The sequence below is a fragment of the Chlorocebus sabaeus genome, chromosome 5 (assembly GCF_047675955.1).
Source record: "Chlorocebus sabaeus isolate Y175 chromosome 5, mChlSab1.0.hap1, whole genome shotgun sequence".
NCBI lineage: Eukaryota > Metazoa > Chordata > Mammalia > Primates > Cercopithecidae > Chlorocebus > Chlorocebus sabaeus.
In genome coordinates, this window is record NC_132908.1 from 81,474,662 (window position 1) to 81,501,965 (window position 27,304).

The window sequence follows — 27,304 nt, forward strand, 5'->3', positions numbered from 1 at the left end:
CTTTCTTTTTTCTTTTTGATTTTTTTGAGACAGAGTCTAGCTCTGTCGCCCAGGCGGGAGTGCAGTGGCGTGATCTCAGCTCACTGCAACCTCCACTTTCCGGTTCAAGTGACTCTCCTGCCTCAGCCTCCTGAGTAACTGGACTATAGGTGCACACGACCACACCCGGCTAATTTCTGTATTTTTAGTAGAGGTGGGGTTTCACCACGTTAGCCAGGCTGGTCTCGAATTCCTGACCTCAGGTGATCCACCCACCTCAGCCTCCCAGAGTGCTGGGATTACAGGCGTGAGCCACCGCGCCCGGCCTAAGTTTTTCTTTTTCACCCTCAATCTCTAAGATCAGAGGGGGCTTGCTGGAACATGCTGTTGGGAGAGTTGCTTTATGAGAAATGAAAGGAAAGGGGCCCCAGGAACGTTGAGACCCACCGAATGTCCCATCCGCGCATCCCTGGTGGCTTGGCCTTCGTCCTCATGGGACCGAGGAGGCCCCACGTCTCTCTGGAGAGGTTGGGGCATGTGGGACTGGAGCTTGACTGAGCTCCAGGATCCCAGATGCTTCCCGCCTCCCAGTCTGCAGCAGGCCGGGTTCTTGTGGATGTTCTTCTCCCTGCACCGTGTGGTCCTCCCAGTTTCATGCAAGACTTAGCGCCGGTGAAAGGAGCTTCTTTGCAGCAGGGAAAGTCAGGCCGCCCGGGCAGCCCATAGCAGGCCTTTCATGTTTTCCTATTTGTTTACTTGGTGCTGTTTCAGGATTGGAGCTGAGATCGGGGTCCTTTGGTCTAAAAGGCCGGCCTGCTGGGGAGGCTGAGCCTTTGTGGATGCTACTGAGGCCACCTCGGAGCAGGGAGGCTGGAAGAGAGGGAAGGCAGGGCCCCTGCCACTCAGTCCGGCGCCCTCAGCACTGCACTGCGTTGCCCCTCGGCTCTGGTTCACACCCAAACAAGCAACGCAGATTTGAGAATTCGTCTTGGAAACGTGGCTTCCTGTTCAACCCTGCCTGCTGTGGCTTCAAGCCACAGTCCTTTGAAATAGGCTTAGCACTGAAAGGTGGATTCTGGAATCTCAAAGAGTCGAGCAGCCCGTTCTGAGGTTTTATGAGTGGACAGGCTCTGGAGCCAGCCTGCCTGCCTCCAGCCAGCTCTGTCACTGGCCAGCTTTGTGACTTCGGGCAGATTGCTTAGCCTTTCTGTTTATGTTTCCTCACCTACACAATGGGAACAAGAAACCCTTTCTCGTAGGGTTGTTTGACGGAGGCGAAGAGATAAGGCATGACCCGTTCTAAGTAAATATGAATGATGCTGTTATCATTTAGTATATTGCATAGTCAGCATATTGCAGTAGCATAATTTAGCAACTTCTTATTTTAGTGAGATGGGTCTGGCACTTGGTTACAGTATGCAAGGCAGGAAGAGTCACCTTTGTAGCCAGACGAGAGGGGGTTGCGAGAGGCTTCCTGGCTGTGTGACCTCAGGCAGGTTACTTAACCTCTCCAAGACTCAAGGTTTGTTGCCCCTTGGCCGCCGAGGAGTCTTGGTGGGACACGGGGAGAGAGGGAAGCGAGGCATGCGGTTGTGTTGGGCAGGTACTCCCTGCTGGGGGGTCCCAGGACTAAGACAGGACTGTCTTCCATGAGCGTCTGCTGTGTGCCCGGGGCTGGGTGTGCGGAGGGCAGGGAGGCCAGCCTCTGCCTGCTTAGAGCTGGAGCACCTGTCGGGAGGACTCCAGGGAGGAAGGGCAGCGTCAACTGCCAGCTGTGAGCGGGGGCTGCCTGGCGTCTGTTCCTCCACAGAGGAGAAAGGACACGCTTGCTCTGCTCATGGGGTTCTCTCCCCAGGAGTCCTGTGTGTTCCTGGGGCCAGCTGTGGCAGGCGAAGCTGCAGAGCCTGTCTTCAGAGTCTCTGCCCAGACCGCTGCTCAGGCCCCACTGATTCAGGCTGGGCCGTGCTGGGAGGTGAGCAGGGCTGGGCAAGCCGAAGACGTCTCTTGTCAATTTCTTTTCATTGTGGTAAAATATACGGACTATAAAAGTGACCATTTTAACCATTTTTAAGTGTGCAGTTCTGTGGCACTAGGTACATTCACACTGTGGTGCAACCATCCCCACCATCCACCTCTGGCACTTTCTTTTCTTTTCTTTCTTTCTTTTTTTGAGACAGTCTTATTTTGTCCACGCCTGGTTAATTTTTGTATTTTTAGTAGAGACGGGGTTTCACCATGTTGGCCAGGCTGGTCTCCAACTCCTGACCTCAAGTGATCCGCCTGCCTCTGCCTCCCAAAGTGCTGGGATTACAGGCGTGAGCCACTGAGCCGGGCCCATCTCCGGCACTTTCTATCTTCCGACTGAAATGCGGCACCCATTCATCTTAGGGCCCTTCTTGCTGTGTTGCCCCGCGGGTAGCCAGTGAGAATCTAAAATCCCCTGCAGGGGCCCTTGGCTGCTTTTCCTTGCAGGCCTGAGTGTGGCTGATGTGGATAAATCCTCCCTGACTGCAGGCAGGCCCTGGGCTGGGCACCTCGTGGGCTTCCCCTCCCCATTACTGCCAACAGTGAGGGCTGTGGACATGCCCACATTACCGATGAGGACACTGAGGCTCAGACGGGATAACTGCATGCCTAGGCTCACACCGCCATTCCAGGACCAGCATTGAGAACACCGATCCAATGCCACACGAATAACTTATTTCTAGCCCCTGGCCTAGGAATAGCATCCGATTATTACCTGCTGCGGCCCACACATAACTGCGTACGTGGAGACAGCTCAGGCTCCAACGTCCTGAAGACCCGGGTTCAAATCCTGGTTCTGCGACTGGCCGACTGTGGGACCCAGGGAAAATGGCATTGCTTCTTCAGGCCTTGATTTGCTTGCCTGTGAAGTGGAGATAAGAAGGGTCTACTTCAGAGGCCCCTTGTTAGAATGCAATGAAAAGATTGGGGTAAAGCCTGAGGCCTGGTGTGCTTGGAACATGCGTAAGGAGAGGAAACCGGGGTCATTGGGACAGGTTCCAGGCCAAGACCATCCCTAGAGATGGCTGCTGACCTTCGCTTTTCTTCCACACAGCAGCAGAGCATTGGCTGTAGGCTCCGCGGGAGCCCAGGCTGGGGCATTGCTGCATTTATGGTTCTTACGCCCCTACCTCACCCTCACCTCCTGGTGCCTGTTTCTCCTCCTGCTGCAGACCTGGGATGACGAGCTGGAGAAGTCTGCGGCAGCATGGGCCAGTCAGTGCATCTGGGAGCACGGGCCCACCAGTCTGCTGGTGTCCATCGGGCAGAACCTGGCCGCCCACTGGGGCAGGTAAGAGCCACAAGCTTCTCTCCAGCTGCTGCGGGCCCCCATTGCTGTGTGCCGGGCTCAGCACTTGCCCATTATCAAGTTTAGCCTGCAAAGAGAGTGAAAGAGACCACCAGTTCCATCCATATTCTGGGTAACTGAGGCTCGGCACCCAGGAACACTCCTGAGTAACTGACAAAATGTATTCAAGCTTGGTTGGCTGACCCCAGACACTGATGATTGATTAAAGTTTGTAGTTTGGGCTTTCTTTCTTTCTCTATTTCTTTTTTTTCTTCTCTTTTTTTTTTTTTTTTTTTTTTTTGAGATAGGGTCTTATTCTGTCATTCAGGATGGAGTGCAGTGGCGCAATCTCGGCTCACTGCAACCTCCACCTCGTGGGTTTAAGTGATTCTCGAGCCTCAGCCTCCCGAGTAGCTGGGACTATAGGCATGTGCCACCATGCCTGGCTAATTTTTGTATTTTTTGGTAGAGACGGGGTTTCACCAGGTTGGCCAGGGTGGTCTCGAACTCCTGGTCTCAAGTGATCCACCCACCGCGGCTTCCTCAAGTGCTGCGATTACAGGCACGAGCCACCCCACCCAGCCTGTAGATGGGGTTCCCATTCCATCTCCTGTGCAGGGTTCCTGAGTCCCCGTTCCTGTGGGGTGAACAGCTCTGTTCGCGGTGGGTCATTTCTATCTGGTTCTGCTCACTGTTTAAGGCTGAGCCAGGTTCCACCCTGCTGGGAACATGCCCATTGCCTTCCCCGCGTCATCCGGGCGTCGGGAAGCTCACTAACTTCTCCAGACCCCCGGGGCTTCCCTGTCTGGCAGTGGTCTGTCCCCTCTCCTTCCCTGTCTGGGAGTGGTTTGTCACCTCTCCCGTAGGAGGCATTGATGGTTGTCTGTTAAATGCAGCTGACTGGCCTTCCCCAGAGTAACCTGGACCATGTATCCATGCTCCCAAAGAGGCCAGAAGTCCCCTCCTAGGGGCTGAGGGCTGGTTTCATTGGAGAAAGTGGGAAAATGTCTTTTGACTACGCCCAGGATAACAACTAATGACCACATAAGACTTAACGACCAACCTGTGACCGTGCCACGCCCAAGGCCGGAGTGCACGTCCTCAGACCCATCCAGGACCTAGATTGACTTCCATTTTGCCCTAATTATTGAAAAGTTGGACTGGGCTTTAGACAGCCTCTTAAAATGTAGGTGAGGGTTTGCTTTCACTTCCCATTCTTTTGAATGGAGAGGGATTTCCTAGCCTGGGTTTCATCAGGCCACGGGCAGCCACACCTTCCTCTGCATCTGTGGTTTTTCAGGATGAACCTGGGCAGGTGTCATGGTGGATCAACAGCTGTGACTTCACAGAGGCAAATCCACACCATGGTTTTTTCTTTGGTGAAGTTAGCTTTTTATAAAAACTGTCTTACAGGCCGGGCATGGTGGCTTACGCCTGTAATCCCAGCACTTTGGGAGGCCGAGGTGGGCGGAATACAAAGTCAGGAGTTCAAGACTATCCTGGCCAACATAGTGAAACCCCATTTCTACTAAAAATACAAAAAAATTAGCTGGGCATGGTGGCGGGCGCCTGTAATCCCAGCGACTCGGGAGGCTGAGGCAGGAGAATTGGTTGAACCCCGGAGGCGGAGGCTGCAGTGAGCCGGGATTGTGCCTGGGAGATAGTACAAGACTTCGTCTTGGAAAAAAAAAAAAAAATCTTACAATAACATGAAAGGCAAGTGTCTAGAGCAGGGAGATCTGTAATTCCACTAGCCTGATTCGGCTCTTTTCATTTTTCTGGGCTCCTTTGTAGCACTTGGCTGGGTGCCGACATAGTTTTACAGCCTTGCGACTATAGCCTGGATCACTTTGAAATCTTTTTTTCTTTTCCTTTCCATACAATATCGGGAAATTTTCAGTGACACAGTTGTCATGAGTGTCACCCTGCAAATGCCCCAGTGGTCCCTCTGTGGACAGACCAAAGTTGACCCGTTGGCTCTTGCAGATTCATTTTTTTTGTTTGTTTTTCGCTTTGTCTCACTTGAATGATTTCTTTAGGATTACTCCTGAGAAGTAAGATTGCTCGGCCAAAGGGCACAGAGAGTTCCCCACTTCTTAAGGAATTTTGCTAACTTGCTTTGCAAAACAGCCCCTGACTCTGCACAGCGCCCCAGGGCAGCCACGCGTTCCTTTCCCCACAGCTGTGCCAGTGCCAGTGCCAGCCTTGAGTCTGCGTGACCCTGAGCCTGCTGGGAAGCGGATGAGTGGCCAGCAGCCCTCTGCTCCTGCCTCCTCACTGTGTGCACGCATCTCTGCAGATGCCGCTGACCACTGCTGTGCGTTCTGCTTCCAGACAGTAATTGTTACAAGACCTCTAACTGCCTCGCTGACCACATTGCCCTTAAAAATGGTCATTTCCCCCGTGAGCGTTTTCTCTTCATCGAAACCACTTTGTTTATACTTGCTGGTGACAGTGTGACTGTGGACTTGCCTCCAGTTTGGTTTTTTCCCTAGTTAAAAAAAAAAGGTGCCAACCTTGGCAGCTGAGTCTGAAGCAAGGGGGTGGTGGGCATGAAGCGATGACCCCACAGAGGATGTCCAGGGACCGGTGCAGCTGGTGGCTGTGGATTACAGGTGGGCACCACCACGCCTGGCTAATTTTTGTATCTTTAGTAGAGACGAGGTTTCACCATGTCGGCCAGGCTGGTCTCCAACTCCTGACCTCCGGTGATCCACCCGCCCCGGCCTCCCAGAGTGCTGGGATTACAGGCGTGAACTACCATGTTCGGCCTTAACTGCACTCACGTCTTCATCAGGTTTTGTCTTAGACAATAACGTCTGTGAAACATGGGCTTCATGGGCTGGGTATTTTTTCTCCAATGTGCCTGAAAATAAACACCTAATTGACGTAAAAAAGGACTCATTGAGAGCCAGGTTAAGATTTTTCTGCATGTGAGCCGCCCAAAGAGCCTACTAGAGGCCCCAGGTGAGCTCCTCAATGACAGTGGTTTTAATCACCGGTACCAGGTGCTCCTGGAATTGGGGGCTATCCCCCTCCTCGGCCTCCCTCCCCCCCCACCTGCCCCTGGCTGCTGCTGTTTCCGCTGGCGGGTGGGGTGAGGGGCCGGGACTGAGTGAGCTGCTTCTGCCCTGCAGGTATCGCTCTCCCGGGTTCCACGTGCAGTCCTGGTATGACGAGGTGAAGGACTACACCTACCCCTACCCGAGCGAGTGCAATCCCTGGTGTCCGGAGAGGTGCTCGGGGGCCATGTGCACGCACTACACACAGGTAACTCGGGAACTGGCCACCCCCTCAGCCCTGCACCCCAATCCCAGTCATTCACTCCCCTGCCTCTGGGGGATTGGTGCCAAATCTGTTAAACCTCTGTGCTGTTATTGCCTTAATTTTTAAAAATTCAGTTCTATGCAAAGTACAGCTGGTAAAATACGCTGTTTGTTACCAGCAAGGCCAGAAACTGAGTGAGCACTACAAACTCTTTTTTTTTTTAATTTGAGACAGTGTCTCCCTGCTACCAGGGCTGGAGTGCAGTGGCATGATCTTAGCTCAGTGCAGCGCCCAAACTCCTGGGCTCAAGCAATCCTCTCACCTCAGCCTCCTGAGTACGGAACTACAGGTGTACACTACCAGGCCTGGCTAATTTTTGTATTTTTTTTTTTTTTTTAAGAGATGGGTCTGGTTATGTTGTCCAGGCTGGTCTCAAATTCCCGGGCTCATGTGATCCTCCCCGCTCAGCTTCCCAGTGTGTTGGGATTAGAGGTGTGAGCTACTGCACCCAACCGAGAAATCTATGGCAATTTGATATTGCGGGGCATTTTCATTGTGTGGGAGTTTGTTTGCTTGCTTTTTCTTTTGAAATGGAGTCTCCCTCTGTCACCCAGGCTGGAGTGCAGTGGCATGATCTTGGCTCACTGCAATCTCTGCCCCCTAGGTTCAAGCAATTCTCCTGCCTCAGCCTCCTGAGTAGCTGGGACTACAAGCGCACGCTACCACGCCTGGCTACTTTTTGTATTTTTAGTAGAGACAGGGTTTCACCATGTTGGTCAGTCTGGTCTCGAACTCCTGACCTCGTGATCTGCCCGCCTCAGCCTCCCAAAGTGCTGAGATGACAGGCATGAGCCACTGCGCCCGGCCCACTTGCTTGCTTTTTAATGAAATGCATGTATCTTCAATGGGTTGGGGACTAATATCTGCTTCCCCAACACTTCACCCTTTAGTGCCAGCACCTTATACATCCAGGCCAGAGTGTATCACCCTTTTGTGCCTTGTCCCTCGAGCTGTGACACACAGATGTCATCTTTTCAGATAGTTTGGGCCACCACCAACAAGGTCGGCTGTGCTGTGAACACCTGCCGGAGGATGACTGTCTGGGGAGAAGTCTGGGAGAACGCGGTCTACTTTGTCTGCAATTATTCTCCAAAGTAAGACGAGTTGATGCGGTTGTATGGGGTAGGGGTTGGGATGTGTTTGCTTGCCGTGGAGCACCCAGTGAAAACTGGCTTGAGCAGCGAAGTCTTCATTATCTCACATAACAAGGAATCTAGAGTTTGGTGCATCTGGGTTTGCTTAAAAACTCAGCAATGTCAACAAGGACCCGGGTCCTTTCCGTCTTCCTGCCGTACCATTCTCTCCTCAGGGTCCCGAAATGGCCACAGAGCACCCACATCACATCTCCCCAAGCAGAAGGAAAGATGGTCAAAGGGCCAAAGGGCTCTCTCGTTAGGTCTTTCGCACACTGGCACACTCTCTCCTTATGTTCTTGGCCAGAATTAGACCAATCATAGATGAGGGGGAACAAGATTGCCCCAACTGGCTTTGCAAGACGTCCTCTGAGACCGACTGAACAAAGTCAGAGCGGGAATAGCTGCTGGCTGGGCAGCCAGCATGGTCTGCCCTGGCAATATGATTATTTTTCTCTGAAAATGTGCAGTAGACAGCACCCTAGAAAACACATGTTCATACAAAGCCTAGCTTCTCTGTTTCCCTCCGAAGAGGGTCCTCATGCGGCCTCCCGATCATGGTGCCTCCTCCGCCTATAGCATGCTCAGATTGTCCGTGTGGTGTCCAGCCCTTGACTCATTTGCTCATGGGACAAATATGTGCTGATTCTTGGAGAGCCGCTCCCCCAGTTCACGGCCTGAGGTTTGCATGCTGGCCGCTGGCCACTGCTGTGCTCGCCCTGTGCCCTGTGTAGCATGGCCCCGGGGCATGTTTGCTCAGTGACTGAATGAAACGGCAATGACCTCATGTATTTGTCTTGGGTCAGGAGTGGTTATGAAAAGGTGGGATGAAGGGGGAATCGCTGAGGTTGGGAGGAAAAATAGAAGCTCTCCCAAAACCATCTGGCGTGCCTGCGGTGGCGTGGCTCAGCAGCCCACATGGATAAGCGCAGCGGGTGTGTCATTGCCTGGGAGGGACGCAGGCCCCATGCAAGGGCAGCAGACTGGTCCAAGGTGGTGGAATTCCCGGCCCAGTGGTAGTTGGGGAATGAGGAATCATTTGACTTGATTCTATATAAAAAAAATAGACATTAGAAGGTCCTATCAGAAATGAAATTCTTTCCTTCTGTAGCAACCCCTTGCTTCCTTAAAAAAAGGAATAACCCATGTATGGTAAAATCTACTCATCTTAAGTATACAGCGTGACACAGTTTCACATGCATTAGTCTGTTGGGGCTGCAACAACAGATGCCACAGCCTGGGCAGCTTACATATCAGACTTTTATCTCTCACCATTCTGGAGGCTGGAAGTCCCCTGGATCAAGGTGTGGCAGATCAAGATGTGGCAGCATCGGGCTCCAGCGGGGGCTCTCTTCCTGGCTCACCAACGGCCGCCTTCTTACATGGTGGTGAGAGATGAGGACACCAATCCTATTGGATCAGGACTTCACCTGTTGACCTTATTTAACCTTAATTAGTTTCATCAAGGCCCTATCTCCACGTACAGTCACGTTGGGGGTGAGGGCTTCAACACTGGGATTTGCGGAGACACATACTGAAAGTCTATGGCAATAGCCCTCTACCCATGTAACTACCATCCAGATGGAGATGGACGGTATCTCCCGTGCCGCAGAGGCTCTCTCGTGCCCTGCGAAGTGACCACCATTCTAGCATCTTTCCCATCAGTCTGTGGTGTCTGGTTTGGGACCTCACATGAGGGGGGCTACACAGCACACTCCCAAATGGTGCCCCCAAATGGTATTTTGCTCAACATCACATTGGTGAGGTCTCCCCATGGTGTTGTGTGTTCACTGGTTCTTTCCTTTTGTCTGCTGCGTATTACTGCGTGCTGTCCATGGCCTCTTTCTTAGAGAGAGGGCTTGAGCCCCAGGGCTATGCAGGACACTGTCCCAGGCACCAGGGTGGGAAGGGTGGCTGGGAGGGTGGGTTTGGGTGTGGTGGGAGGTCAGATCCCTTAAGGGGGATTCCCAGCCCGACAGGAGATGAGGTAGGTGTGTACATAGAGGGACTTGCACGTGAGGGAAGGTACTTCACAGTGCTATTCAAAACTTAAGGAGACTGGCCAGTGCGGTGGCTCATGCCTGTAATCCCAGCCTCCTTTGGCCAAGGCAGGAGAATCGCTTGAGTCTAAGAGTTCAAGACCAGTCTTGACAACTGGTAAAACCCCATCTCTACAAAAAATACAAAAAGTTAGCTGGGCGTGGTAGTGCATGCCTGTATTCCCAGTTGCTTGTGAGGCTGAGGTGGGAGGATTGCTTGAGCCCAGGAGGTTGAGGCTGCAGTGAGCTGTGGTCATACCACTGCCCTCCAGCCTGGGTGACAGAGCAAGACCCTGTCTCAAAAATTAAGGAGATTGTTCATCTGCAGGACCTGATGCCCAGCCGGCCTTCCATCAATGCCAACCCTGAGTATTAGGGTTGAGCTGGGAGCGTCGGTGGTGTGGTTTGTCTCAGGAAATAGAGAACCCCAGACACAAGGGAAAATGGCACGGGCAATGGGACGTAGCCATGACAGGACCACAGTCATCTGAGAAACCTACTGGGCTTCACCCAGAGACAGGATGGGCTCTGGGCCCTCTCGGTCCCTTGGTGCTGTTCCTTTTGGGGGAGTCATCCCAAAGGCTCCTGGGGATCTGAGCAGAGGGTATCTGAGTGGGGATGTCTTGTGGCATGGCACAGACACGGTCATTCTGCCTCTAGAATGTGAGGGGGTGGGAGAGGCTGTGTGCGGGTCATAACCCCAGGCGGTGCCCAGCCCTGTCCTTCCTGCACTGCACGGCCCACTGCCCCTCCCCTGCCCACAGTCCCCTTGGGGAGGCCAGGGTGCTTCTGGGGCCGCGGGAGGTTCTAGACCACTCTGGTAAGGACAGATGCCTGTCAAACCCAGAGCGTGCTTCCTGCCATTTGTCTTCGGCCAGCACTGGCAGGGCCCCTCCCCTTCTTCCCTGGAAAGCGTCAGAGCATTCCCCACACAAGCTTGTGGATTTCCCCAACTCTGAGAGCACAGCCTTGCCCATGAGTCAGGCGCGGGTCCGAGGGCTTCCCCACGGTCACTCCCTCAGTCTCACAGCAGGGCAGCAGCCCTGCTGCTATGACCCCATTTTACAGAAAGGGAGACCAAGGCTGGGGCTGGAGGAGGCTGGCTGAGGATACACGCTGGCAGCCTGGGGCCCAACTAGGGAAGCCTGCTCTTCACAGCCCAGGAGCTGCAGGAAGGGGCTTGGGATTCCACTCACCACCGCTACCTGGCCCCTGGAGAAAGCCTTTGGTGCAGCCTCCAGTTTTCCTGCCCCTGGGAACTCCAGAGGGAGGCAGAGGGCAACTGTGACCCAAGAGGGACCTTTGACCCAGCCCCTAGAATAGAGTGTGCCTAACTAAGGCTCTGAGCCTGACAGCCTGGGTTCAAATCCCAGCCCCGCCACTTACTTGCTCTGTGACCTGGGGCAAGTCACTTAACCTCACTGTGCCTCAGTTTCCTCTTCTGCAAAAGTATTGAATTCCAGCTCTTCCCTCCTAGGGTGTTGGGGAGATGGGGTGAGGAGCACAGTGAAGGCATAGACCAGGGATGGCATGTGGTAAAAACTGGGAAACACAAGCCATCTCCAGAACAGGCTGGCTTTACACATTTGAGAAACGGCTTAAAAGGGAGTCCTGACAGCTTTTCAGTGCTAAGGTGTTAGGATCCAGGGGCCCTGACAGTGTTCAGAGCCGTGTTGGTGGAAGGGGGCCACGGGGCTGACAGCCAGCCAAGGCAAAGGTACTGGGTGGAAGAGCATCTTGCACCTCCCTTCTGCAGGATCGCTGGGATTCTGGAGCTCTCTAGACTCTGTGTGAATGGGAGGGCCTGGGACAGTCACATTTCCCGCTTCCCACAGCACACTCCTATCCCCCGACCTGTCAGTGATGGTGTTCAGGGACTCAGGTGGGCCTTGGAAGAGGATCAGTCCCAAGGCCTCACATGGTAGTTCCCTCTGATGGTTGTTTTTGGTCTGTCCTCAGGGGGAACTGGATTGGAGAAGCCCCCTACAAGAATGGCCGGCCCTGCTCTGAGTGCCCACCCAGCTATGGAGGCGGCTGCAGGAACAACCTGTGTTACCGAGGTAGGAAATTCACTCCCAACACTTTTGCAATGAATTTTCCCTCAGTCTGAGTCATGCGACAGCATTACATAAAATGGGGGAATTAAAGACGTCAGAGTCACCCCACCCGGCCCTATTGAAGACGCTCTCAGCACGTTCCTCCCGCCTCCATGATGAGCTGAGCCTCATCTCCAGGGTCTGGGCTCAGCTTCCAGGCCCCTGGAGAGCCCCACTGCCCCGAGACGTGACTTCCCATGGGCATCCAGGCTCTGCGGATGCTGGACACAGCATTAAATACAGACGTACTGCTCACCCTCATTAGTGTTCACAGTTTCATATGAAATAGGCCAGGGGCCGGGCACGGTGGCTCACACCTGTAACCCCAGCACTTTGGGAGGCTGAGGCAGGAGGACCATATGAGGCCATGTATTAGGGTTCTCTAGAGGGACAGAACTAATAGGATATATAAAAATATATATATATATATGATTTATTAAGGAGTGTTAAACTCACATGATCACAAGATCCCACAATAGACCATCTGCAAGCTGAGGAACAAGGAAGCCAGTCCGAGTCTGGAAGTGGAACAACTTCAAGCCCAATGTTTGAGGGCAGGAAGCATCCGGCACGAGAGAAAGATGGAAGCTGCTCCCAGCCTCCGTCTAAATCAGTCTAGTCTTTTCACCGTGTTTTTTTTTTTTTTTTTTTTTTTTTTTTTTGAGATGGAGTCTAGCTCTGTCGCCCAGGCTGGAGTGCAGTGGCGCAATCTCGGCTCACTGCAAGCTCTGCCTCCCGGGTTCACGCCATTCTCCTGCCTCAGCCTCCCACTTTTCACCGTTTTCTGCCAGTTTTATATCCTAGCTGCACTGGCAGCTGATTAGATGGTGCCCACCCAGATCGAGGGTGGGTCTGCCTTTCCCAGCCCACTGACTCAAACGTTCATCTCTTTTGGCAGCACCCCACAGATACACCCAGGATCAATACTTTGCATCCTTCAAGCCAATCAAGTTGACACTCAGTATTAACCATCACAAGCCCACCCCTTGTCAACTTGAACCCACACACAGCTCCTGAGATCATTTATAATCTTCAAATAAAGACAGTAATAAGATCCTAATTACACCTAACATAATACAACTACCCTTCGTAAAACTGGAAACTCACCACCAGTCCCCAACCCAAATGCTACGACATAAAGTTAACAATACTTAAATGCTGATATGAAGTTAATAAATCTTACATCCCGGCCGGGCGCGGTGGCTCAAGCCTGTAATCCCAGCACTTTGGGAGGCCGAGACGGGCGGATCACGAGGTCAGGAGATCGAGACCATCCTGACTAACGCGGTGAAACCCCGTCTCTACCAAAAAAACACAAAAAACTAGCCAGGCGAGGTGGCGGGCGCCTGTAGTCCCAGCTACTCGGGAGGCCGAGGCAGGAGAATGCCGTAAACCGGGGAGGCGGAGCTTGCAGTGAGCTGAGATCCAGCCACTGCACTCCAGCCTGGGCCACAGAGCGAGACTCCGTCTCAAAAAAAAAAATAAAATAAATAAATAAATAAATAAATAAAAAATAAATCTTACATCCCATGATAAAGGAAAAAGGAAATAACATGAAGATATTTTCTTAGTACAAGTGTATACATGCACAAACATGTTTTTAACAAAAGGAGGAAATACTCATAACAATTACAGTCCTCATATCTGCAACTGGTCACGTGGTCATAGCTGATGACCACCTTCTTCTGCTGCCCATTCTGTATTCCCTTTGCCTTCAGCAAGCACCTCAGCAGGTCTTGGCTTTTTTCCTGGTGGAGCGACCCAGACCTTCATTCCTAACAAGACTGGGCCATTCGTAGTCCTGCCTGGATTAGGCTGTTGTAGTTTCCCATTGACCTTAATCACAGGACACGGTAATACTAAGAGATGCCCCAAGTGATCTCCTGTATTCCACGCATGCTCTTCCTTACCTCCATGGTGGAGCAATAGACTGATTTCATCTTGATAATCCACGTCAATCACTCTAGCCAACACTGTAACTCCCTTCTTAGCCTGTTGACTTAAGGGTAGGAGGAGCCCAAAGTGTCCAGGTGGCAATCTTAACGTCCAGTGTAATTGAATCATTGTTGTGTCTCCTGGTGGCAGCGTTCCTCCCTCTGGAACTAAGACCTCTAAGCCAGGAGAAGGTGATGTCTCAGGAACAGGAAGCAAACATTTTGCTAGTGGGTCTCTAGGGGTGAGGGCGAGTGATGCCACTTCCACTTCCAGCCCTTCATTCCTGAACTCATGAATCTTGGCTATGGGAGAAACAATACCATATATTGGATGCTGATTGAGGGCATACATGGCCCTCTGGAGAACTTCGCCCCAGCCCTGCCAAGTACTGTCACCTAGTTGGCATTGTAGTTGTGACTTCAAAAGGCCATTCCACCGTTCTATCAATCCAGCTGCTTTAGGATGATGGGGAACATGGTAAGACCAGTGAATTCCATGAGCATGAGCCTACTGCCACACTTTTTCAGCCATAAATTGAGTACCTTGGTCAGAGGCAATGCTGTGTGGAATACCAGGATGGTGGATAAGGCATTCTGTGAGTCCACGGATGGTAGTCTTGTCAGAAGCATTCCGCACAAAATAGGCAAACCTGTATCCAGAGTAAGCATCTGTTCCAGTGAGGACAAACCTCTGCCCTTTCCATGATGGAAGAGGTCCAATATAATCAACCTGCCACCAGGTAGCTAACTGATCACCCCGAGGAATGGTGCCATATCGAAGGCTCAGTGTTGGTCTTTGCTGCTGGCAAATTGGGCACTCAGCAGTGGCCGTAGCCAGGTCAGCCTTGGTGAGTGGAAGTCCATGTTGCTGAGCCCATGCATAACCTCCACCCCTGCCACCATGGCCACTTTGTTCATGGGCCCATTGGGCGATGACAGAGGTGACTGAGGAAAGAGACTGAGTGGTGTCCACAGAATGAGCCATCCTCTCCACTTAATTAATAAATCCCGCTCTGCTGAGGTCACCTTTTGGTGAGCATTCACATGGGATGCGAACATCTTCACAGTTCCTGACCGCTCAGAGAGGCCCATCTTCATCCCTCTTTCCCAAATGGCTTTGTCACCAATTTCCCAATCATGCTTCTTCCAAGTCCCCGACCATCCTGCGGAACCATTGGCTACAACCCATGAATCAGTATAAAATTGCACATCTCGCCATTTCTCCTTCCATGCAAAGTGTACAACCAGGTGCACTGCTCAAAGTCCTGCCCACTGGGAAGATTTCCTCTCACTGCTGTCCCTCAAGCATGTCCTAGAAAGGGGCTGTAGGGCTGCAGCTGTCCACTGTCGGGTGGTGCCTGCATATCGTGCAGAACCATCTGTGAACCAGGCCCTAGTCTTCTCTTCGTCTGTCAACTGATGATAGGGAACTCCCCATGAGGCCATGGGTGCAGGCTGGGGGAGAGAAGGCAGGGCGGCAGGAGTGGAGACCAGGGGCAGTTGAGCCACTTCCTTATGTAACTTACTTGTGCTTTCAGGACTTGCTTGAGCCCAATCACATATACCACTTCCATTTGATGATGGAATGCTGCTGTGCACGACCCACGTTTTGGCTCGATGGGTCAGAAAGCATCCAGTTCGTGATAGGCAGTTCAGGTCACATGGTGACTTGATGATCCATAGTCAAACGTTCAGTTTCCACCAAAGCCTAGTAACAGGCCAAGAGCTGTCTCTCAAAAGGAAAGTAGTTATTTGCAGAAGATGGCAGGCCTTGCTCCAAAATCCTAGAGGCTTCGTCTGTGATTCACCTATGGGGGCCTCTCAGAGGCTCCAAACAGCATCCCTGTCTGCCACTGACACCTCAAGCACCACTGGAGCTGCTGGGTCATATGGCCCAAGTGGCAGAGCAGCTTGCATAGCAGCCTGTTGCAGAGCCTTCTCCTGTTCTGGACCCACTCAAAACCGGCAGCCTTTTGGTTCACTTGATAAATGAGCCAGAGTAACACACCCAGATGAGGAATGTGTTGACTCCAAAATCCGAATTGGCCCACTAGGCATTGTGCCTCTTTCTTGATTGTAGGAGGGGCCAAATGCAGCAACTTATCCTTCACCTTAGAAGGAATACCTTAACAGCACTAGACCCCTATAAATTTTACCGAGGTAGAAGTTTCCTGAATTTTAGTCGAATTTATTTCCCATTCCCTGGTATGTAAATGTCTCACCAATAAGTCCAGCGTGTTTGCTACTTCTTGCTCACTGGATCCAATCAGCAAAATGTCATCAATGCAATGGACCAGTGTGATATCTTGCAGAAGCGAAAGCAATCACATTCTCTCTGAATCAGATTATGACACAAAGCTGGAGAGTTTATGTACCCCTGAGGTAGGACAGTAAAGATATATTGTTGGCCTTTCAGCTGAAGGCAAATTACTTCTGGTGGGCCTTATGGACAGGAATGGAAAAAAAGGCATTTACCAAGTCAACGGCTGCCTACCAGGTACCAGGAGATGTGGTAGTTTACTCAAGCAATGAAACCACATCTGGTACAGCAGCTGCCGTTGGAGTCACCACTTGGTTAAGCTTACAATAATCCACTGTTATTCTCTAAGATGCATCTGTCTTCTGCACAGGCCACATGGGAGAACTGAACCAGGATGTGGTGGGAATCACCACCCCTGCGTGTTTCAAGTCCTTGATGGTGGCACTAATCTCTGCAGTCCCTCCAGGGATGTGATATTGTTTTTGATTTACTATTTTTCCAAGTAGAGGCAACACTAATGGCTTCCGTTTGGCCTTTCCCACTATAATAGCCCTCCCCTAACTGTCAGGGAGCCAAAGTGGGGGTTCTGCCAGCTGCTAAGTATGTCTAAGCCAATTATGCATTCTGACACTGGGGAAGTGACCACAGGATGAGTCCAGGGACCCACGGGACCTACTGTAAGCCAGACCTGAGCTAAAATTCCATTCATTACCTGACCTCCATGAGCACCTACTTTAACTGGAGGACCACAATGATGTTTTGGGTCCCTGGAGTCAACACCAGCTCAGAGCCAGTGTCCAGTAGTCCCCAAAATGTCTGATCATTTCCCTTTCCCCAGTGCAGTTTCCCCGGTACAAGGCCAGAGGTCTCCTTGGGGAAGGATGGCAGAAAGATGAACAGCATAAATTGTTGGTAACATAGTGGGGTCCTTCCTCAAGGGGACCTGGCCTCCCCTTCATTCAAGGGGTTCTGGGTCTATAAACTGGCTCAAGTCTGGAAATTGATGGAGGGGCCGTGATTCTCTGTTTTTATAATTCAAATTACTCTTCTGTCCACTCGATCTGGAAGTTTTCTGCTTATGTAAATTAAGTGGGAATACAGTAGGCTTCCTACCAATTTCACTTCTAGGAGCAGCACAATTAATTAGTCAATGCCAGGGCTCTACACGAGTCAGACTATTCTGATTGCTGCTTTGCCTCTGCTGTCCATTATGATAGCTATGCCCACCTTGCTTTTGATGGTTGAGTGCTGCCACTTGGCCCCTGCCACCTTGGGATCCAATCATTCCCATTGCATTTAAATTTTGTAGTTGAGTGACTGCAGTTCCTACTGTTAGATCTGATGTACAGAGAAAAGCAATTACAAAGATGCAGGTGCTGCCTTTACAAATCTATTTCACAAAGCATTAGTCAAGGGTATATCTTCTGGGGATTCTCCTGACTGGGATGAGTAGATCCAAAGTGACTAATCCACTCTACCATCCCAATCTCCTTAAGTCTTTGGATCCCTTCCTCTACATTAAACCAACGGAGATCAGGCATTTCCAGCTCACTCACGGTGGGCCACCTTGTAATCCATATTTCAGCTAACCAAGCAAATAACGCAAATAAAAACAGTGAAGAACCTTTTTTTAACTTTCTGAGCTGCACCATTAAATTAAACGAAGAATCCCTATTTAGTTGGCCCAAATCAATAAATTCAGCCTAATCCAACTCTATGTTCGTTCCACCATTATCCTACACCTTTAGTATCCCTTCCCATGACTGTTCTCCAGATTTCTGCTTATATACATTAGAAAATTCAAGCAGTTCTTTTCGAGCGTAGCATACTTCCTCGTGTGTCACACTCTGAACCTCACCTCTAGGGGCCCGCCGGGACTTTAGTCTAGTTATAGGTCTAGAAGCAAACAGGGATGTTGGGGTTGGCTCCTAAGGAGAATCAATATTATCTTGCCTGGCAGCTGCCTCAGGGGAGGCCAGCACTGTTGCCTCAGGCAGTGCAGGGTTTATCCCCTCAGACAAAGGTAGAAAGGTTGGTGGCAGCATGCATCAGGGAGGAGATGTTGCCACTGCTGGGGATGGGGAACCTGTTTCTTCTGGCAAAAAAGGTTCATCAGCATTTATAAGCTCAGTGTCCCCAGCTTCATCAGGGTCCTCCCACACATCCCCATTCCAAGTTTCAGGGTCCCATTCTTTTCCAATCAATGGCCTCAGTTTAATAAGTAGATACCTAGCGAGGTGTCTGTGCATGCACCTTCATTGCAGGTCAGCCACTTGCATGAGAAGAGCTTGTGTCTGTTTTTCCACAATTTCAGCTCTTTCTCTGTAGGAGATAAGACTCACTCAGGGCAATCTTAGCAGATTTGAGGTTCAGTATCTGCTTCTGAAGCTGGAAGTTAGAATCCCTGAGTTCATCATTTTCTTTCATCACTTTGTCCAGTGAACGTAGAAGCAACCAACCAGCCTCATTATTTTCCTTGGTTCTCCATGTATAGTCAAAGGTATTATGTCTAGAGTCACCAAACTCCTTCCCTCTCACGAGCGCTGAATCAGGAGTGTCAAATGCACTTATTTTGCATAACTCTCCAAATAACTCATGCCAAGGACTCCCAGTGTTCTCCATACTATTAGAAGTAGAGTCCTTAGCATTTTGGGGTACAGTCATATTAAGCAGCCAACTCCAGAAACCTTAAAACCAATGAAAGAACTCCATCCGTAATATTCTGTTCCTCTAGAACCACTCCTGGTACCAAAATCTGTATTCGTCAGGGTTCTCTAGAGGAACAGAACTCATAGGATATATATATAGGGGAGTGTATTCAGGAGTGTTACACTCACACAATCACAAGGTCCCACAATAGGCTGTCTGCAAGCCGAGGAGCAAGGAAGCCAGTCCGAGTCCCAAAGCTAAAGAACTTGAAGTCTGACGTTCGAGGACAGGAAGCATCCAGCATGGGAGAAAGATGTAGGCTGAGAGGCTAAGGCAGTCTAGCCTTCTCACAGTTTTCTTCCTGCTTTATATCCTAGCCGCTATGGTGGCTGATTAGATGGTGCCCACCAAGATTAAGGGTGGGCCTCTTTCCCAGACCACTGACTCAAATGTTCATCTCCTTTGGCGGCACCTACATAGACACACCCAGGATCAATACTTTGCATCCTTCAATCCAGTCGAGCTGACACTCAGTATTAACCATCACAGCCCAGGAGTTCCAGATCAGCCTGGACAACATAGCGAGAACCCATCTCTATAAAAAATAAAATAGAAAATCAGCCAGGTGTGGTCACGCGCTCTCTGGTCCTGGCTATGGCCTGGAAGGCTTAGGTGGCAAGATCGCTTGAGCCCAGGAGTTTGAGGCTGCAGTGAGCCATGATGGCGCCACTGCACTCCAGCCTGGGCAACACAGCCAGACCCCAACTCTAAAAATATAAAACAGACATTTGAACAAGAATGTAAAAGCAAACAAGGTGATATTCCAAATGAGCTCACTAGTGGGAAGCACCTGCAACATGGACAGCTGGGCAGGATCAGTCCTCCCGGGCTGTTTGGCCCTTTACTCCTGTGTCCTTGCCCCCATTGGCCTCTCCTTCATGTGTGTGTCTTGCTCATGCTCCCTGACTGTGCTAGAGGTTTCTTGTCCCCATTCCCTAAGCTCTCAGGACTGGAGCTGTTGGAGGCGGTGTGATTTTCTACCTAGTTCGCCTGTTTTTTGAGATATGGCCTCCCTTTGTTGCCCAGGCTGGAGTGCAGTGGTGCAATCTTGGCTCACTGTAGCCACAACCTCCCGGGCTCAAGGGATCCTCCCGTCTCAGCCTCCCGAGTAGCTGGGACTACAGGCACATGCCACCATGGCTAATTTTTTAAGTTTTTTGTAGAGATGGGATCTCACTATATTGCCCAGGCTGGTCTCAAACTCCCAAGCAATCCTCCCTCCTTGGCCTCCCAAAGTGCTGGGATTACAGGCGTGCGCCATCACGCCCACCCACCATTTCTTCACTGGTTCCCATTTAGGATGTTTCCACTTCTGCTACTATAAATAACACAGGTTTCTGGTGCCTAAAACGTTTGTCATGTTTTGGGATACTTCCTCAGGCTCCCAGAAGTTATGTCCCCGACGGGGCATGGCTGGGCCATGGGGCTGACCATGCTCTTGTGGCTCAGGCTTTGTGTGTGTTTGTGTGTGTGTGTGTCTCCATTGGCAGCCTTGTCATGACCGAGGGGACTTGCAGAGAGTTGGGTGGGCTCTGCTGGCAGGGGAGGGTGGGGTAGATGTGGGATCAGGCTGGTGGGCTCTGGAGTGAAGAACAGGTGGGCTGGCTAGATCAGGGGTCCCAGACCCTCAGGACCCAGGTCCTCTGTTGTCCCAGCCAGCTGTTCATGGCTGACTCCCCACCGGGGAGAGGAGACATCCTAAATGGGGATGGGGCTGGAAGAAGGAGCGATCTGAACACTAAGACAGACCATCTGGGTCTGGATCATGTATCACCTGTGGCAGTCCTGGTGTAACCCCCGCCTCCAGGGAGCCTTCCTGGACTTCACAGACAGACAGTGCACCTGCCCCATGTTCATCACCCCCCACCCCCAGACTCCTTGGGAACCTTGATCGTCCTGTTGTCTTAGCTGCCAGCTCACCCCAGGGCCTCCAGGGCGCGTGGCAGGGGTGTCTTGTGTGTTGTTTGAATAAATATGCTGATAGCCACAGAGGGGCATTTTCAAAGAACAAATGTGCACAGAGACCTTAGAGGCTAGTTTACCTCCACCAACATAGCCTCATGTACTAATTTTTAAATTTTTGGTGGAAAGTATCCAACTTTCCTTGGCAGGTACCCAATTTCCCTAGCTAATCATGCAGCAAGTCTCCTCTGAAGCAGCTTCCCTGTAGAAGCTACTTACCAAGAGCATATCCAGGAGGCCTGGTAAGGCCTTGACCTCTAACGGAGATGGAGCAGGGATAAGGATATAAAAAAGAGGTATTCTCCCCTCTCACCCCCGCCTGTGTGGTGATAGAAGGCGCAGGCTCCGGGGAAAGGTGGTTTGACTCCCAGCCCAGCTACTTCCCAGCTGTGTGAGCCTGGGCAGGGCCCTTGCCATCTCTGAGCCTTCTTCCTCATCTGTGAAATGTGGCCAATCATGCCTCTGAAGGCAAATGGGAGGCTGACAGGAGAAAATGCCAGGGATGGCTGGGCGTGGTGGCTCATGCCTGTAATTCCAGCACTTTGGGAGGCTGAGGCGGGTGGATCACCTGAGGTCGGGAGTTCAAGACCAGCCTGACCAACATGGAGAAACCCCATCACTACTAAAAATACAAAATTAGCCAGGTGTGGTGGCACATGCCTGTAATCCCAGGCTGAGGTAGGAGAATCGCTTGAACCCGGGAGGCGGAGGTTGCGGTGAGCTGAGATTGCGCCATTGCACTCCAGCCTGGGCAACAAGAGCAAAACTCTGTCTCAAAAAGAGAGAGAGAGAGAGAAAGAAGGAGAGAAAGAAAGAAAATGCCGGGGAGGGCCCAGCCAGCATCTGGCCAGTGCTCGGTGAACGTTAGCTCTGAGTGTGTGTGGTCACCAGGTTTAGAACCAGGAGGGAATCTGCAGAGTGACATGGACAATGCCCTGAGACCCTGGCCCGGAGCAGAATGGGGCACAGAATAACCTTGCCGTGACCTCTGCACGGAATTTCCCCAGTCCCGTGCTGGGCCATACAAGGTGTCTTCATTAGGAGGTACTCGGATCCAGCCCATCCTGCGGGTAGAGCCTTCTACTTTTCACATGTGGGTGTGAGAGCCAGGACTGTCTGCCTCCCCATTTTCTTAAATAGAGAGTCCTCAAATGCTTTAGACCGCTTTACCAAACTCTCTTCAGCTAAATAAAGCTGCGATTATGAGGTCTCAACATCCTAAAGGCCAGTGGAAGAAAACCCGGCTTATTCTCGAGCCAGCTCCCGCTCTCAGTGAGGGCAAGCCTGAATAGCCTCATTGACGGGAAGAACAGACACGCGCCCAGGCAGCCTCTGCAAACCCGGTGTCTTCCTGAAGCTTCCACAGATAGCTTTTGCTGCCAGAGGTGTTTTCAGAGTTCCCTTTTTGAATGTCTTTAAGCTCTGTTGCTGGACATATGCTCTTTTCTTTAGGTGACAGGATTCTCTGGGGGTTTTGGTAATTCGTGCATTTGGTGAATTTTGTTGAGCAACTGCTGAGTGCTGGGTGCCAGGTATGAGGCAGGCTGGCCCCGGGCCTCTGGAAGTTTGCAGCTGGTGGATGAGGCAGGTGGTGGGGAAATGACAGCTGCGAGCAAGCTGCTGGGGAACAGTGCAGGGTGACCCATGAGCACATCCAAGATTAGAATTGGGGCTCAGAATGGCTTCCCACCTTCCGACTTAAACCCGTCCCTTCCCCTTGTGGGACAGGACCAGCCTGGGGTGGTGGTTGTAGTGTAGTGAAACTGGCCAGTGAAGCAGCTATACCCCAGCCTGGGAAGGCGTCAGGGAGTCAGTCATTTGCCCCTCGTTTGGCTGTTTGGTGTTGTGTGGACACAAAACACTTGCTCTGTCCTTTAGCAAAGAAAGCTCGTGTATTTTAAGAAGCAGAAATAAGACTTAGGGATTGAGGAACACTTGATGAAACTTGGATTTTTTTTTTTTTTTTTTTTTTTTGAGACGGAGTTTTACTCTGTCACCCAGGCTGGAGTGCAGTGGCACGATCTCCACTCACGGCAGCCTCCACCTCTCTACCTCCCAGGTTTCAAGCAATTCTCTTGCCTCAGCCCCCCAGGTAGCTGGGAATACGGGCACCTGCCACCATGCCCAGCTAAATTCTGTATTTTCAGTAGAGACAGGGTTTCACCATCTTGGCCAGGCTGGTCTCGAACTCCTGACGTCATGCAATCCACCTGCCTCAGCTTCCCAAAGTGCTGGGATTACAGGTATGAGCCACCGCACCTGGCCCTGAAACTTAGATTTTAATCCAAAACCACAAAGAGACCTGCGAGGGCGCTCTAGTTATTCTCCTTGAAATTGTTGTTACCCAGATACATCTATTGCCCTTTTTGCTTGGGGAGCTTGGAGGCCACAGGTTTCCAACTCTGGTCCAAAGACATCTGTTGGGGCACGGGAGGTGCGGGCCATAAGTGAAGGTATTCACGGTCCCCAGCAGAGACGCTCCTGAATTTGTCTTTGATCAGGGCCGCTCTGGCAAATGAAAATAGCAGTTTCTTTGCTTTAGCTGGAGTTTACAGATTGGTATCCTGCTGGTCTGACTGCAGGTTCTGGTGAGCAGTTTGTAGTTGTCTTTCAAGATGAAAACTGGAAGATAAGCTAACTGAGGTTTAATAAGTGCAATCTGTTTGGTTAGTTAAAATGTTTTACAACATGGGTCATAGTCATAGTTGGAGAAATAATAATATACCATGTCCTTGAATAAGGAAAAGATGGTTCTTTCGGATAGTCGAATAGTTCTACGTGTTGAGTGTGACATTATTGGACAGGAAAACTCCAGTACAGAAGTAACAGTGGAGCTGGTTAAGTGGCCCTGACTGGCAGGGGGAGAGAAGGGATGAAAATGGGCTGGTGTGAGATGCAGTTGGGGTCTAGGAGCACTGAGGCTGGCTTTTGTGCGCCATGATGGGTGCATGATGAGGAAGACCCTTCCCCAGTGAAAACCCAGGGACAGGGAGGGGACTTCCTGGGAGTCCGCCATGGCTTTGGGCCAGTGGCTGAGGAAGTTTTTTGTTTTGTTTTGTTTGAGAGAGTTTCGCTCTTGCCACCTAGGCCGGACTGCAATGGTGCAATCTCGGCTCACTGCAACCTCCACCTCCCGGGTTCAAGCGATTCTCCTGCCTCAGCCTCCCCCAAGTAGCTAGGATTACAGGTGCCCACCACCATGTCCAGCTAATTTTTGTATTTTTAGTAGAGACGGGGTTTTGCCATGTTAGCCTGGCTGGTCTCAAACTCCTGACCTCAGGTGATCCGCCCACCTCAGCCTCCCAAAGTGCTGGGATTACAGGCGTGAGCCACCGCGCCCGGCCTGAGGCAGCTTCTTGAAGTTGCTTCGTGGGGGCAGAGGGTCAGGTGGAGGAGGAGATGGGACAAGAAAGCATTATGATAACCCAGGTGTGGGCGGGAGGCCTGTTAACCTCTGGGCAGCCTGGCTGGTCTTGGGTCCAAAGCAAACACAGTGAGCGGAGAGCGTCCCCATCTCATCTGGGCTGGTAGAATTCCACCTGGCCAGGTGTGTTCTGAAATATAACTTTCTCTTTGCCACTGAAATGATTCTTTGTAAAACCAAACCTCAAACACGTTTAGTTTTCAAATTGCTTTTTTTTTTTTCCCCAAAGTGCGTTTTTGTTGAATCCCAGTGTGTTATTTTTTTTTCCTCCCTCTCCAATATTAAGAAGAAACCTACACTCTAAAACCTGAAACGGACGAGATGAATGAGGTGGAAACAGCTCCCATTCCTGAAGAAAACCATGTTTGGCTCCAACCGAGGGTGATGAGACCCACCAAGCCCAAGAAAACCTCTGCGGTCAACTACATGAGTGAGTCCGGGCCCTCCTCCACCCTGCCTGCCCTCCCAGCCACCTCCAAAGGGGACAGGGTGGGTGGAGGAGGGGAGCTAGTGGATTTAGGTCTGCAAATCCACAAACAGTGGGAAACAGGGTGCGGCGAAGCTCATGGAGGCACAACCGTAAGACATTTTTCAAAAACGATATTTTTAAGTCATTTCAAAAGCAAGCATTATAGGACTTGCGCTTGGGTGGCATTTTTTTTCCCCCCAAACAGGTATTTTAAGGTTAGACCTTCCCTTGTCCTTTCAAAAGGGACCTGGGCTGAATTGGGTTCCTCTGGAAGGCGCTGGCCCCGCAGAGGGCAGGCACCATCCAGCCTGGCTCTGGCAGGTTCCACTCCTTCCTCACCAGGTCCTGGCTCTGGACTCAGTTGGTACATCCATGAAGTAGGGGATAGTGATGCCACATCAGGGTTGCCCGGAGGATGAGCTGCAGCAACGCGGGTCACCCAGTGCCAACTGAGGCCTCCCTGTACATTGAGATACTTGCAGAGTTGCCTACAACTCCTTTTTGAGATGGAGTTTCGCTTTTGTCACCCAGGCCGGAGTGCAATGCACGATCTCGGCTCACTGCAACCTTCACCTTCATGGTTCAAGCAGTTCTCCTGCCTCAGCCCCCTGAGTAGCTGGGACTACAGGTGCCCACCACCATGCCCAGCTAATTTTTGTATTTTTAGTAGAGAAGGGAGATGTTTCCCCCTGAGACTTCCAGGAATCCCCAAAATATTGGAGATTGCTCACCTCCGGCCCTTTGGCTCCCCGGGCACCTCAGCTCCCCAAGCTTTTGTTCTCCCTGCCTTCACCTCCCCAGGGTGGAGTTCAGCTCACCTTCAATTTCCCCGGACACTGCTGCGGGACCTCATTCGCAGCCGCTGTTTCTACAGGCCTGGGGCTGTGGAGGGGCATTTTCGCTCAGGTGGGGCTAGAGGCCTGGGCTGGATGCCCTTGGCTCTCCCCGTTTGCCCCGCAAGCCTCAAAGGCCCCTTTGAGGAACAGCCTCACACCCGCCTTCTCAGAGCCCCTCTCTTCTTTTCATAACCACTGTCTCCCCTGCCCCCACCAGGCTTTCTGTCCTCTTCAGATGTCTTTCCCTATGATGCTGAAGCATTCTGTAGCTTGCTTTGACCAGGAAATATGCGGAGGCCTCGTCCGTCCAGGAGTTCAAAATGGTGCCATTGTTTCTTTTAATAACATACGTTTACATCCCTTTCCAAACTATAACAGACTCCAAGACTGATATGTTCCCATAAAGTAAAGCAAAAAGCTTTGCAAAAGGCATCTTGGCAATGGGGGAGATGACTTGGGTGAGCCTGGCTGGGTGCCCCGCCCCACAGACTCGGAGCAACGTCCTCCCTACCCACTCAGGAGGCCTGCCCCGCAGAGCCCTGTGGGACCACAGGCACATAGTGTATGCCAGGCACCCTGCCAAGGCCAGAGTTCACTTTCTCTCTCAGTGCTCACAGAAGCCCTTGGAGGTGGGTACTGTCGCCGTCCCCATTGTTCATATGTGGAAATTGAACCTCAGGGGGAAGTAACTTGCCCAAGGTCACACTGCTACTGTAAAGCGGTGGGCCTGGGGTCTGAGCCCCCAGCGGAAGCCTTCAACCATCAGGCATCGCCCTTGCTCTTAGAATAGCACGGATTGGATTGCGGAATGTGCCAAAATGTCCATCAGCATGGGGAAGGGTCTTCTCACTCTCCTGCTTTCGTGCCGTGACGTGTATTTCTGCATTTCTCTCCTAGCCCAAGTCGTCAGATGTGACACCAAGATGAAGGACAAGTGCAAAGGGTCCACGTGTAACAGGTAAGCCTGTGCTGGGCTGTCCTGCCACTGCGGCCTCTGAGCCTGTGCTGGGCTGTCCTGCTGTTGCATATTTAACAAGCTACTCTCACCAAGCAGAACAGGGGTTAAGGCTGAGCAGTGTCCGGGCACGTGCTCGCCTCGGCCATTGGCAGATCCTATGGGAATGCTGCAGGATCTGAGCAGGCTGCTCCCAGTGGGCCCCACTGGACGGATGGGCCACCCCTGCATGTCCCCCATGGTAGATGAATAAATCCATCTAGCCGATGCAGTCATCCGGATGATGAACACTGTCTGCCAAAAAGAACGAGTTTGGTCTTGGCGGTGTGACTGCCGGGCTTTGTGGTAGTAAGCAGCCGACAGGTGCAGCCGCCGCATGCACACCCTCAGAGTCAAATGCGAAAACCATGTCATTGGGAGAGGGGACCTTGCTCGTCTTCCTACGAATTCTGGCATCAGTTTGCCAAAAGCTGAATCAAGTTATTTAAAGCACATGTTAAAAAGGGAAGGTGGAATCTTCGGTTTTATATCACAAGGGTTTGGAATTGAGTTTGCCAGGAGCACACTTCACTTAGACGTTGGCAGGACTGTGATGAGAGGGGCTTGGAGCAGCCAGGATGAGGCGGCTCAGTGGGCTCACATGTGGTGCTGTTGTTTGTTGGTGAAATGAGCCCGATGTGTCAACAGTCAGTGGTGGAATAACAGTGCCTAAAACCTCGCACTCAGTGTTAGGGTAGCACTTGCATGTCTCCGTGCTGGGCGAATTGGGGAAAAGCAGGCAGCGCCTGGCAGGGGCCTCCGCCGTGTGCACTGCCCAGTGTGGGCTGCCAAGAAGGTGGAGTTGTCCTTTTGTGGCGATGCATCTTTC

The 27,304-nt window shown here is 51.5% G+C and overlaps 1 protein-coding gene across 2 annotated transcripts in view; it reads left to right on the top strand.

Annotated features, from left to right (window-relative positions):
* CRISPLD2 (cysteine rich secretory protein LCCL domain containing 2) overlaps nt 1–27,304 on the top strand; it is an 89,569-nt gene that overhangs the window by 21,708 nt on the left and 40,557 nt on the right. Inside the window, exons 3-8 of one of the 2 annotated variants that reach the window (XM_007994241.3) lie at nt 3,177–3,295; nt 6,430–6,562; nt 7,598–7,713; nt 11,751–11,851; nt 24,463–24,606; nt 26,379–26,439. In XM_007994241.3, the coding sequence (XP_007992432.2) occupies nt 3,177–3,295; nt 6,430–6,562; nt 7,598–7,713; nt 11,751–11,851; nt 24,463–24,606; nt 26,379–26,439 (674 nt within the window). The remainder of the gene's footprint in view (nt 1–3,176; nt 3,296–6,429; nt 6,563–7,597; nt 7,714–11,750; nt 11,852–24,462; nt 24,607–26,378; nt 26,440–27,304) is intronic. The other variant, XM_007994242.3, reaches the window with a different exon arrangement.